Here is a 12,350-nt window from a genome sequence, read left to right as displayed (position 1 = left end):
ATCGTTGTTTTTATATAGGAGGATGGCATTAAGCATGCCGGCTTTGTAAGTCGTTGTCTGTACTGCACATGTACTGTACACACTTTCATTCATGACAACTCTTCTTCACGACATCTTGCCACCGTAGAATCCGGTCTTGCGCGGAAGCATCTGTGGGCTGCGCTTCAATCATTACATGTACTGCGGATCGCTTTCCAGTGTCACAAGGATGTTTGAAGCACCGTGTCTTGTACTCTACAAATCCACAGCAACGACTACCGAATTACATGTATCCGGATAGATTTTTATAGTCGTATGACTTCTTCGCTTCGTTATCCATGTACCAGCGGAGCTTTATAGCTCCTACTACCCAACAGTAAATACTTCGTCGAGAGCATTCCATTGAAGCCGAGGCGAGGTGCACTGCATAACTGGCGTCAAAGAATCGGTAGATAGCAGCAGTTTGTTGCTGTTGCCAACAAGCGACAGCATGTATCAATGCTGAGGGACCGACCAACAGTCAGAACAACTGATCGTCAGGTGGTTTGCTGGAAAAGGCGCCATACCGGCAAGACACCATTGGCAACGTGCGCATGTAGAAGCGCCTCGATCAGTTTTCGCACTCTGGTCCACTGTGAAGTTTCCTACCGAGCATCCGAGGTCAGGACCCGCATTCACGAAGGAATAGATCGAGCTGACCTGTCGTCAATTCGGTGTTAGCTGCCCAAATTTACTTTGCTTCACGCGGAAGTTACTTTACAGGCCTCTTCTGTGTCGAAGCTCCTTTTGAATCTATCTAGAGAAACGGCCGTAGTCCTGCTGTCTTGTAAGGCACGGTAAAAGCTCTTAGTCGAAGAGTGCATCTTTCTAAAATGTAGTTAGTCGACTCTTTAGGTGCTTCTTAGTCGATTTTTCGCGTTGATGTTGCCATCACATAAACTTCGGGCCACAGTCACGCCACTGCACTGTATATGTGTCGAGATGTTCTGTAGCTCAGAACCGGAGTAAATCTTGCTATGCGTGGCTAATCTCAGCCAAGCATCGCACACTTGTGTCGAGTTCACTGACGCATTGAGGTCTTAGTTTGAAATGAAGCGAATTGATGAAAGATTGCAAAGGGGGTCACACCAAAATGGTAGCTGAACTACAGTAAGTTACAGCCAGCAATCTGGAACTCCATTTCGTCTACCGTGTGCGATTGACGGTATCAGGATGTGTGAGCAACCCTCGGATACAGTTGCAACGACCGGTTACTCTACTGATTGTCTTCTACCAGGGACACCACTTGCGTTCGAACAGCACATGGCCTCAACTAATACCATGCAGACATCATCATGTTTTCAGTTCACTTCCTCATTTTATTCTGCAATTTGCTCCCTCCGCCTCAAGCGCCCAACCAACTCCAGCTACTGCATCCCCACCGCTCACCATGACCCGCATCGTCTCGCTCCTCTGCGCTGTGCTCGCCGCCACCGCCTCCGTCTCCTCCGCGTGGCCCACCTCCAAGGGGAGCGTCCGCTTCAACGGCGTCAAGATCATCAAGAAGGGCGAGACCTTCGACGGAGGCATGAAGACCTACCAGCGCTCCGACATCAAGTGCAAGGACCAGTCCGAGGGCGGCTGGAGAGACGCCGTCTTCAAGCTCGAGCCCGGCGCCAAGCTCAAGAACGTCATCATCGGACCCGACCAGCGCGAGGGCGTGCACTGCGACGACAACGACTGCACCGTCGAGAACGTCTGGTGGGAGGACGTCTGCGAGGACGCGCTGAGCATCAAGGGCGGCAACAAGAACAGCGTCACCAACGTGCTGGCGTGCGGCGCCAAGAACGCCGACGACAAGGTCATCCAGCACAACGGCTACGGCCACGTCAACATCAACGGCTTCTACGCCGAGAACTTCGGCAAGCTCTACCGCTCGTGCGGCACCTGCGGCAACATCAAGCGCACCGTCTCGCTCAACCACGTGTGGGGCAACAACCCCAAGGTGAGCCTCGTGACCGTCAACGCCAACAACGGCGACGTCGCCACCTTCACCAACGACATCCACGTGCACACGAGCAAGGGCGTCAACGCCGTGTGCCAGACCACCACGTCCACGAACGGCAAGGAGCCCAAGGTCACGAGCAAGGGCCCGTCCAAGAACTGCGTCTTCAACAAGGACAAGATCGAGTTCTACTAGACAAGTCGCGCGCGCGCGCTGCTGCTGCTGCTGCTGGGCTTTTGGCTGACCCGAATTGCTACGTACTAGAGTCGAAGTGCGTACAACTGCAAGGACTGCTGTTTGGTATCGTACCATTGGTATCCGCGCTGAGTCTTTCTTCTCGAGTAAATGATGATAAAATTGAGTGTGTTTTGTTCGTAGAACGATCTGTTGGACTCTTTGATCCGTCGACAAAACTACTGAAGGCAAGGTTTAGAAGCGCAGCCAAATTTGCCGCACTGTCGTGGCTCTATCTAGGTACAATTGTGTTGGCTCCGTTGTCTGTGACAAAGGTTACAATGTATAGGTACATATGCAATCGTCTTTGGAGCGCAAGATACCCTTGGCATTGCCCACAACATCTGATAGTACATCGACAGTCTTTTGCGTTTGCATTGCTATTGGATATCACCGTGCTGTCAGCAGCGCTTTGGACGTGATTGTGCTCCGTCTCACCCTGGTTTCGATGTGCGGACGTATTCATGCGACGAGAGCTCTTTGATGACCACTCACACGACGTACGCAAGTTGCGACTTGTACCAGACGCGTTATTAAGCTTAAAATCCGCTTCTATCGATGTTCTTGCATTGGCGGCTGCGAACTGGCGACAACCAATGTTTGGCCGTGCTGCTTGCAGCTACTGGCAGTGGCTAGCAGAAGTATTGCTGTGCGGATTTCTCCCGAGATTACAATGCTCTACTTGTCGAACGTTGATCAGTAGCTACTACACTGATCCATTACTAGCGGCGAGCATGTTCTTTAACAAGTTGCGTCTACACTCGAAACCCAAGCACCAACATCCAAACCAAAAAAGCGTCGTCGTTTCATCACCACTGCAGCTTTCCCGCACTACACTTCAGCAGAGCCACTATCGCCACAATTGCGCTGCAAGTCGAGTGTCGTTCGCTGCTGCCGGAGCCCCAGTCCCAGCTGTCGGCGACGAGCGATGAGTGACTGCGTTCGCCTAGAAAAATGCCAAGCAGCAGATGGGTGAAGTACACCGGCATCGACGACCAAATGACCAAGTGACGGCCCTGTCCACTCTCGATGAATCAAGCGGCGTCGAGTCATCACTTCGTTCTGCAAGGCCTATCCTATCCATTCGCACGAAGAACTCTCTCTCTACACACACACACCGTTTGTATGTTGACATCTACTGTATTTACATGTACTTGCTTCCATCCATACGCCTTCCTAATAAATATGCTGGACGCGTGCCAGCCTTACAGCACCTTGGCGCTGCGCTGTGCCAGTCGCTGCATGACCGATGCGAAGACCCCATTGCGGCCGAGCACGCACCAGATCTGGGAGCTCCTCTTCTGCAGCAGCAGCCGCTCGCCCTGCAGCGTGGCGAGTTGCGTCTGCAGCGACTGCAGCTGCTCCGCGTGGCACGCGCGCGCGTCGCCCAGCATCTTGAGCATGCCCTCCTCCTCCTCGCGCTCCTCCGCCATGTTGGCCACGACTGTGTCGACGTCCCCCAGCGCCGGGACGTTCCCGGCCTCGACCTCGCGCACGAACTCGTCGATGGCCTCGATGCGGTCGCGGCAGTCGGCGATCTCGTCCGTGTACGTCTCCACCTCCTCGTGGTCGTCGCGCAGCGCCAAGCGCACGTCGTCCATCTCGACCTCAACCTCGCGCATGCGCTCCACCGTCGCCTTAAGCTCCTCGATCAGGAGCGCGTAGCTGGCCCCCATAGCGCTGGCGGTGGTGAAAGGCTGCTGGTCCATGGCTTCTGCGTGTGGCTTGGGCTGCTTCGTGGAAAATCCGAGAGTGAGCGAGCGAGAGCTGCCCGCTGCACTCGTCGCGTGCGGCGGGCCGGCAGACCCGACAGCTGACGGACCTGTCAGTCGAGCGAGCAGCATGCCGCTGGTCTGCTTTCGCCCCGTGGTTGACCCGTCGTCGCCCAGAAAGTTGAACTGCGCTGTCAAGCATAGAACCGCACCCTTTGGCCCTTTTACTTGACCGTGAACGGAGACATCGTGGACTGGTTTTTCCCGGGCCGAGAGACTTGGATCCTGGAGGGGGGCGAGGCGTTCAAATCGCGCTGGCGCCAGCAGAGGATACTGCTGTACCACACGCGGCAGCGCAGTGTACTGCTCTGATGTAGAGCTCGGGCCAGGTCCCTCTCTAGACTCAAGCTCAAGCACGCCTTACTTATCCTACCTACAGGTCTGTTGCTTGCGTGCCCCGCCCCACCTTCACGGCGAAGTTGCCGGCCCCCCGTCTCTATCGACATCGTGGTGGTCGTGCACCTTCTCGCAACGTACCGCTTGATTCGAAAGGCGGCGTGAATGAAAAGTGCGTGACGACTCGAGAGCGAGTAAATAAATAGTAGAAGGCTTCTATTATACTATCTACTAGAAGCACACAAAAAGTCTGAAAAACACACAGCCTTAGGGGTAGGTCCACCATATTAGAAGGCGGTAGTGAGCGGTTGCGAGGAGCGTAGCCGTCGCGAAGCAGGGCCGCGCGGTATTTGCGGAGGCGGACCCAGCGACGAGCATTCCAGCGAGCGGACCCATTGCCGCAACTCGGAGTTAGTTTTTCTACTGCGGGGGTCTGGGGGTGCAACCCCCAGAATGCTTTTATTAGAAGGTCTCTGATTTGCTGTGTGTTTTTACGCGTTCTCCTCGAGAGCAGGCAAATGTGTGTGTGGACAACGAAACACTGTGGAGTCATGCCGTTAACTGGAACCTAACAGTGTACAGTACAGTACGCTAGTGACCACGTACACGTATCAAGTTTTGCAAGCCAGTTTACTGTACATACTGGCACGCAGAGCTCGGTAGCGTTGGGTGGAGCTGGCCAAAAACATGGTGTAAGACGGATACAAATGCTCGCGTGCTGGACTCGTTGGATTGATGCCGGGCACGAAGTTTCCACTTCGCAGACGCCGGTGGGGATTTGCTCTTTCGTGGCACCAAGACTGCGGGCGCAGAGGTTCTGCAGGCCAGGAACCTCCCCCCCCCCTGTGCTCTTTGTTGCTTACCAGGACCTTCTCTATTTGTAATCAGCGTCCCGTGCTGCGCACAGCATTTGTGTCGACTGTCGAATGGATACGGAAAGATCCCCGTCAAGCTACTGCAACATTTGATTCTTTTCATAATAGCTCCTGTGTGTGATCCTTTTTTTTAAAAGTAGTTGACGAAGCAATTGTATGTCCCAGGACTGCTTAGCGTAACTTACGCAATGTGACGCCTGCTCGTGAAGAAGCTCTCTAGCTTTACGAGCTGACGCCTGGCAGATGGGATTGAAGACGTTGGAGGCAACGCTCCTCCTGCCAGTTTCTCGGCATGCTGACCGACGTAGCTCAAACCACAGGTTGGCCTTCGTCTATTAACACTGAACTGAACCAAACACTCCCATGTTCCTGTCCGGGCAGTGTAGTCTGTGAAGAGCCCTCTGCACCAATCCGCTCGGAAAAAAAGCAGTATATTTGCCCTCAAGCATTCATGTTCCCGCGGCATGGATTCCTTCATGCACCTGGATCTTCTGTTTGCGCAGTTATCAATGGAGCACTTTAACTCTCGTGATGCTGTATCCTACGGCCCCCCCCCGCATGGGAACTCAATCTATAACGTCAGCTGTTTGGTGCTACCGCCGCTGGAGATGGATACGAGTCGATAGAAGCTTGTTCACTTCCACAAGGTTCTGGAGTAATTTTCTGTCGGGCATTACGCTAGAGCATAGCGCAGATTTCGATGCACGTCCTTGCAGCGAGGGCCCTCGCTGATCGATCGAGTGTATAAAATTTCTGCCAGTGCAGATTGATCCTCCCCCTCCTAAATAATTGTGGCAATTTTTATACTTTCCCGGTCGCATGGTACTAGCGGTCGTGCGACTTGGGGTCGCTTCAACATCGTCGCCGCCTTTGCAAGGTGTGCCAATTCAGGAACGACAGAAGAATTGCCCAGGAAGACCATGGAAATGGCAACTTTTCTCGTTCAGTCCTCATTAACACCCGAAACATACGTGTAGTGGAACTTGGGGGGGGGGGGGGGGGGGTGCAGGCAACCAACAGCGGTGTGACTAAGCTGCACAAAAAATATGACAACGTTGAGCAGGGGCGGAGCCAGGGCCGAAATGGGGGGGCGCATGCCCCCCCCATTTTTCGGCGAAGGCGTTTCGATTTTTTTTAGATTATTTTTATTTAGACGGCACATGCATGAAGTTCACACTGTTCCTCCGCTTGGTTGATAATAACATGGAAGGAAAGAGGAAGCAGCCGGCAATCACGACCTTCTTTGTGAAGAAGCCCCGTCAAGAGCCCGAAGACTTTGACAAGGCCCCCAGTATTGAATCAGATCCTGGGCCACGACCCCAACCTGTAACGCTGCGCGAAAAACAAGAGCGTTGGAATGGTGTTCGCTCAACAAAATTTCTGATAGAGCCGAAGAATGTTCCGCTGGAGACTTTGTTAGGCGGGATCCTGCTCACAGACCACCAAATTTATTTTTCGTTAAGCAAACTGATTGCCGATCCTCAGCTACTGCGTGACGTTATACAATCCTACGTTCGCCTCGGTCCTTACCAACCGCAACTCAAGCAATATCCGGCCCGTGACATCGGTGGATGCATGCGTGCTTTTCGGGTCCAGTGGTTTGAAAAAAAAATCATGGCTCGAATACTCTCCTTCGACGATTGCTTATGCTGCTACCTCAGCCGAGAAGTAATGACGCAGCAAAGGGAGCTCACAGTGTATGCACAACCTACAACGGGCTATAGGAACTGGAAAAAGGCCACTACAAAAGACGAATTTGCAAAACATGTTGGGACAAAAACCAGCTCGAAGCACCACTCAGCTCTGATCGATTTCGACAATCGGAGATCCTGTCAGAATGACGTTGGTGTGGCTCTGAATTCTCAAAAGATTGGTGAACGACAACAAAACCGGGAGCGCCTGACTTTTATTCTGGAGATCTGCCTTCTCCTAGCAAAAGAGGAAATTGCATTTCGGGGCAGCGACGAAAAGGTATACGAGCGGTTTAATTTTTATGTATGAAATGACATCACTGGACTAACGTTTTGTTTACAATGCACACGATACGTCACAAAATAAAGGCAATTTTCTTGAGATTGTTCTGTTCATGGCACAGCACGCGCCATCGTTTTCTCGCGCAATGTCCTTAGCTGGGAAAACGCTGTGTACACATCGCCACAAATTCAACGTGAACTGATCAAATGTGCGGCTGATGTTGTTCGAAAGCATATTATGGAGGTCGAGATTGCAGATGGATATTTTTCTGTTCTGGTGGATGAAGCAAGCTGCATGGCGAAGAAAGAGCACATGGCTATCGTAATTCGTTTTGTGTGCGCTGCAACGGGGACTATTAGAGAAATATGTTTTGGAACTGTCCATGTTCGTGATACGAATGCGGAGACACTGTATGATGGTTTGATAACGCAGTTAGAGAAGTGGGGATTGCTTTTGGCGAACTGTAGAGGCCAGGGATATGATGGTGCGTCCAACATGTCGGGTGATATTACTGGTCTTCAGCGACGTCTACGCTCCCAGTGTCCTTACGCCTACTATGTTCACTGTTTCGCGCATCGACTTAATCTCGTCCTAGTTGCAGTGACTATGAACACGGTCTCGGTGGTGCAATGCTTCGACACCGTGCAAGGGATTCACACAACTGTAAGTGCTTCGTGTAAAAGGAAAGATCAACTTCTTGACGAAGCCGCTGTGGAATTGGAAAAAATGCTTGATCAAGGACATCTAGAATCTGGTAGAGGTTTAAATCAACCAACTTCTACCGAGGGTCTTAGCAAAACAAGGTGGAATTGCCACATTCGCGCGTTAAGAATAGTCAAGATGCTTTGGGCCCCAATTACAAGTGTGTTAGAGCGTGTAGTGGTCGATGGTGTGAACCCCCACAAACGCGCTGAGGCGTCAGGAATTTTAGAGAAGATGTGGACTTTCGACTTCGTATTTCATATGGAGATTCTCACTGCAATTTTGGGAAAAACAAATTGGCTGCCCCAATTTTTGCAGAAAGATGACGTCGATATCGTGTCAGCTGTGAATATGACGAAGCAGGTATCCAAAAAACTAAAAGAAATGCTCGATGATAGTTCTATGACTGGGAACTCGCCAAGTTTTGAATCGATTTGGAACTCATCGGTCAACTTTTGCAAATCAATACAGGTTGATGACACCCCTCTCATTCCTGACAAAAATGACGTGTGGAAACGACGCGTAATGAGAAGTCGGGGGTGTGGTAGGGCTGGAATTCCAGGAGCGTACTCCTCCAGGGATGGTGTCCAGCCTACACAAGAAGCTCACTATCGTGACGAAGTATACAACTGTATCCTTCGTGAGCTGATTTCTGAAATGGATTCACGATTTAGTGGAGAAATTCTTAATCTCATGGAATTGTGCGGATCGCTCAGTCCACGTGATAATTTCAAGAATTGGAGCGCTACTAAAATTGTTGAGCTGGCTAAAACATTTTATCCCGATGATTTCACCGATGAGCTGGACGACCTTCGAGAAGAGGCCACTCGGTTTCGCAATTTGGCAAAGATCGACAAAAGGTTCCAAAAATTGAAGACAACGCAACAACTATGCATCCAACTCGTCGGGACCGATAACAACGAGCTGTTCCCGACCTTGCACCGAATTATTAACTTGGTGTGTGTGCTGCCTGTAACAACTGCTACTACGGAGAGGTCTTTCTCAGCCATGAAAAGAATTAAGACGCGGATCAGAACAACAATGGGAGATCTTTGGATGTCAAACCTGATGGTTTTGACTATCGAGCGTGATCTTACAAATAGCATCGACAAAGACTCGGTCCTCGCAAAGTTTAAAGCGATGACAAAAAGAAGAATCGAAATGTAGGGTGTGGATTTTACTTTAAAAAAATCTATGCCCCCCCATTTTTTTAAGGCTGGCTCCGCCGAGGGTGACTAAGAGACGCCGTGGACACCAATTCGGGGTACCCGGACTGGTGGTCCGGGGGATTCGCAGTTCTCAGAGCGATATAGAATTCCGACAGCACCGATACTTTCAAATAATAAAAATGCGGCCAGGGCACTCCGAAGGTAATTTTCTTAAATATATTTTGAGTAGGAAGTACTTCGAAGTATACTTTAGTAGCGGCCATCTCCGGGGCCTGCTTTGCAGCCGCAGCATGTGCCCGGCATTATTTGAAAGTATAAGAAACAGTAAAGAATTTTAATTCTAAAAAAATAACACGTGTGCTGCCCCTAAATATACGCCACCTGGTCAAGTTCCTGGGGCCTTCTCTCTCAGGCGAGTTTGGCATCGAGCGACAATCGCGCTACAGTCAGGCGACATCGTTACAGCACGCATAATATAAGGGTTTACGCTTTGGACTGGGCAGGACTGTATCTGCTATCGGCGGAGAAGCTGCTTATCAACGAGCTCATTGTGTCATTAAGCGTCTAGGGAGAACGGAGATCACGGGAGGCACCAATGTGAGCACTTATTTCGGAGCCTGCAGGAAGCTGGCACTTCGACGTCTAAGTGAGTTACCCTAAATTATTTCTAGTTGATCGGTTTCCCTTCCTGAGGTCGTGGTGAGGCGGCGGTTTGAGGGGTTGCAGTTGCAGAGGTTAATCGGGAGTTCCATTAGGGGGGTGACGTAGGGGGTTAGTCGGGGCCGGAAAATAGACTTACGTGGCTTTTGTATCGGAATCGCTCCGGGTGAGACTCGAACCCTCAGTGGAACGCTTGATCTTCGTGGGCCTCACCCATAGGGACACTAGGAGCCCTTATGACAAACTCGCCTAAGCCGGCTAACACAGTTCTTCGAACTGCGAATACGTGCAAATGAAACCGCGTAGTAGAATCCGCATCGTACCGTTGACCATTGCATGTATGGAGCCACTTACAATTAAAATAGTTCCAGCCTTGTATCTGCCTTAATTCCTCAGCTTCTCGAGCAAGTCCGCCTTACAACCGAGGCGATCTCATCGATTGCGCTCTGAACTTCGCTTTCAATGAGGTCAAGTGCGCATAGAGTTTTTCGTATGCCGAAGCAATCCCCCCGTGCTCATCTTTTGCTTGGGGGTATCCTGGATACACCAAGCACAGCGTATCCTGTACCCTTCAAATCCACCGCTTCGACTCTTGGACACTTTCGCGCTAATTGTGCATCGAACCTGGGTCAAGCTGACCAACACAAAACAAATAAAAAAAACTATAGTTTTTACAACTTAGTCGGGTGCGTGTGCCCGTCCCTCGCTATCAGTGTATAACTTCTCTACGTTGTTCCTACAAGTACCGTCTGGCCTGAAGGGAGCTCCCCTTCAGGCCCCACGACGCTGGAGATTAGCCAACTTCCGCGTCATCAGCGCGAAGACGCCATTGCGTCGGAAGATGGAGCATATTTCAATGCAAGTCTTGTGAAGCGCGACGCGCTCTTTCCTGAGCCATCTGCACTGTTGCTGGAGCTTCTGGAACTGCTGCTCCTGCCAGCCGCGAGCCTCTTTGTATCGCGTGATTGCAATCCGCTCTTCTTCACGCTCCTCCGCCATTTCCGCCAGAACCGAGGGCACGTCCGGCACAGAAGAAACCGCACCAGCCTCGAGCGCGACCACGAACTCGTCGATGTCTCTCAACCGGTCGTAGCGCTCGTCGATCTCGTGCGTGAACGACTCGACCTCCTTTTGGTCGTCGTCGATTGCCAGCTCCAGCTCATTGATCTCCATCTCGAGGTTGTGCAGCCGCGCCACAGTCGCCGTGAGGATCTGGACGAGTGCGTTGTTGGGGAGGCCGACCAGGCGACGACTGGTTTGCTTGTCCGTGGCCGCCTTCATGTGTGCGCCGGTTGACAACCACGAACGAGGCTTGGTCTTTCTGCGGCGCTGAGGTCTGCCGAGCTCTCGGCAAAACCGAAAGTGAAGGGGCATTGGTCCTGACTGACGGACAAGCACTGGACTTGGAGTACTTACTGCTGGACCGGAGTGGCTTTTGAGATCTGCCGGCCGACTCGGCTGAGCCGAGAGCAACGTGAAGTCTGGGTTCAACCGCTGCTTCCAATTTTGAGAGAAGAAATTTCGCCGGCCAGGTAGGAGGATTTGCACGCGTAGAAGCGCCTTCACCCCACAACACTGATGGAGCTCGCGTTCCTCGTTACTATGCCTTAGTGGCATACTTCATGAATTATTGGTGCGACAGAAAGGAGATCGATGACATGTAGCCACCCAAAAGATTGAGCTGCTACAGTCGCATCATTTAGTCTTGAAGGTATGCATTCGGATTTCGAAGTGCTGCTCCGTTTTGATTGGGCATTTCGGTCTCTGCGAGTATCTTCACCGTCCAATCTGGGCGGGGGGGGGGGGGGGGTCGCAAACGCGTTGCAGGCCGAAGATTCATTCACCTCGTCAAGCACGTCTCAAGTATTTCGCTACTCGACCGGTTTTGTGGGTAGGGCGGCGTGCCTAGACATGGCGATCCTCCTGCAACGCTAATAGACTGTCACAACAAGTAACTAAGAACACGCAACGAATCTTGTCCTGCTATGGGTAGGAGCAGGGATTCCCCGCCAGTGCACGGGGCTCCAAGCGCATGCCCCCTTAAACTGAGGAATCCAAGCAAGCTGGTTCTCACACGTGTAAGCTTTACCGAAAAAGAACTGACCAAATTTCTATGATCAAAAGGAGTTCGATGAAGTACATGTGCTGTACCGACCAATAACGTATAATGCGTAAAATTTTCGTATCATGACTACATGTACTAGCTTTTTTGCGGCATTTCCAGTCAAGACTGCTTCCGAACTTAATGGACAGAATGCACGAGGTCTCGAAAAGTGCTCGGTCCTGCGGCCCTCGCGTACCAATCTCGCAGATTTACCATATCCCGGGACACAATACAATACTTTTATTCACTGGCCCTCGCGTAGTAGTGGGCATAAGAAAAGAATTCGGGCGAGTGAGGCTCGCGTCAGTCTCCTGCCTGGTCTCCCGCACCGCTTCTCGTGGGCGCAGCAAGCTTCCGAGCACGTCTCCGTTTGCACGACTTGCAGTGCCACTGGCGACATGGCGATCGGCGCGGATCTTTTGGTGAGCCCCAGTTGCATGGGGTAAACTGAGAGGGGTGTCCACTTGCAGGAAAACGACTGGCGCGCATCGACCACGAGGGTCGATGCGCAGCACGCGAGGGCTGGTCCCGATCGGTCCAGGATCGGATGCGTCGTCGACG

At 51.7% G+C, this 12,350-nt stretch overlaps 3 protein-coding genes across 3 annotated transcripts; 1 reads left to right on the top strand and 2 right to left on the bottom strand.

Moving 5' to 3' along the window:
• Positions 1 to 1,408: 1,408 nt before the first annotated feature.
• Positions 1,409 to 2,158, top strand: PHYSODRAFT_250501 (pectate lyase; the record flags this gene model as incomplete). The annotated part of the gene is made up of 1 exon (XM_009522291.1): positions 1,409 to 2,158. The coding sequence occupies one exon, from the start codon at positions 1,409 to 1,411 to the stop codon at positions 2,156 to 2,158; it is 750 nt and encodes a 249-aa protein (XP_009520586.1).
• Positions 2,159 to 3,402: 1,244 nt separating this feature from the next.
• On the bottom strand, positions 3,403 to 3,873 carry PHYSODRAFT_311839 (hypothetical protein; the record flags this gene model as incomplete). Its single annotated transcript, XM_009522290.1, has 1 exon — positions 3,403 to 3,873. One exon carries the CDS (start codon positions 3,871 to 3,873, stop codon positions 3,403 to 3,405), a length of 471 nt encoding a protein of 156 aa, XP_009520585.1.
• A 6,583-nt stretch (positions 3,874 to 10,456) lies between these two features.
• On the bottom strand, positions 10,457 to 10,966 carry PHYSODRAFT_484559 (hypothetical protein; the record flags this gene model as incomplete). The annotated part of the gene is made up of 1 exon (XM_009522289.1): positions 10,457 to 10,966. The coding sequence occupies one exon, from the start codon at positions 10,964 to 10,966 to the stop codon at positions 10,457 to 10,459; it is 510 nt and encodes a 169-aa protein (XP_009520584.1).
• Positions 10,967 to 12,350: the final 1,384 nt, after the last annotated feature.

This window comes from Phytophthora sojae (genome assembly GCF_000149755.1).
Source record: "Phytophthora sojae unplaced genomic scaffold PHYSOscaffold_2, whole genome shotgun sequence".
Taxonomy (NCBI): Eukaryota; Oomycota; class Peronosporomycetes; order Peronosporales; family Peronosporaceae; genus Phytophthora; species Phytophthora sojae.
Note: the sequence above shows the minus strand (reverse complement) of the source record. Positions and strands in the feature narration are given on the sequence as shown.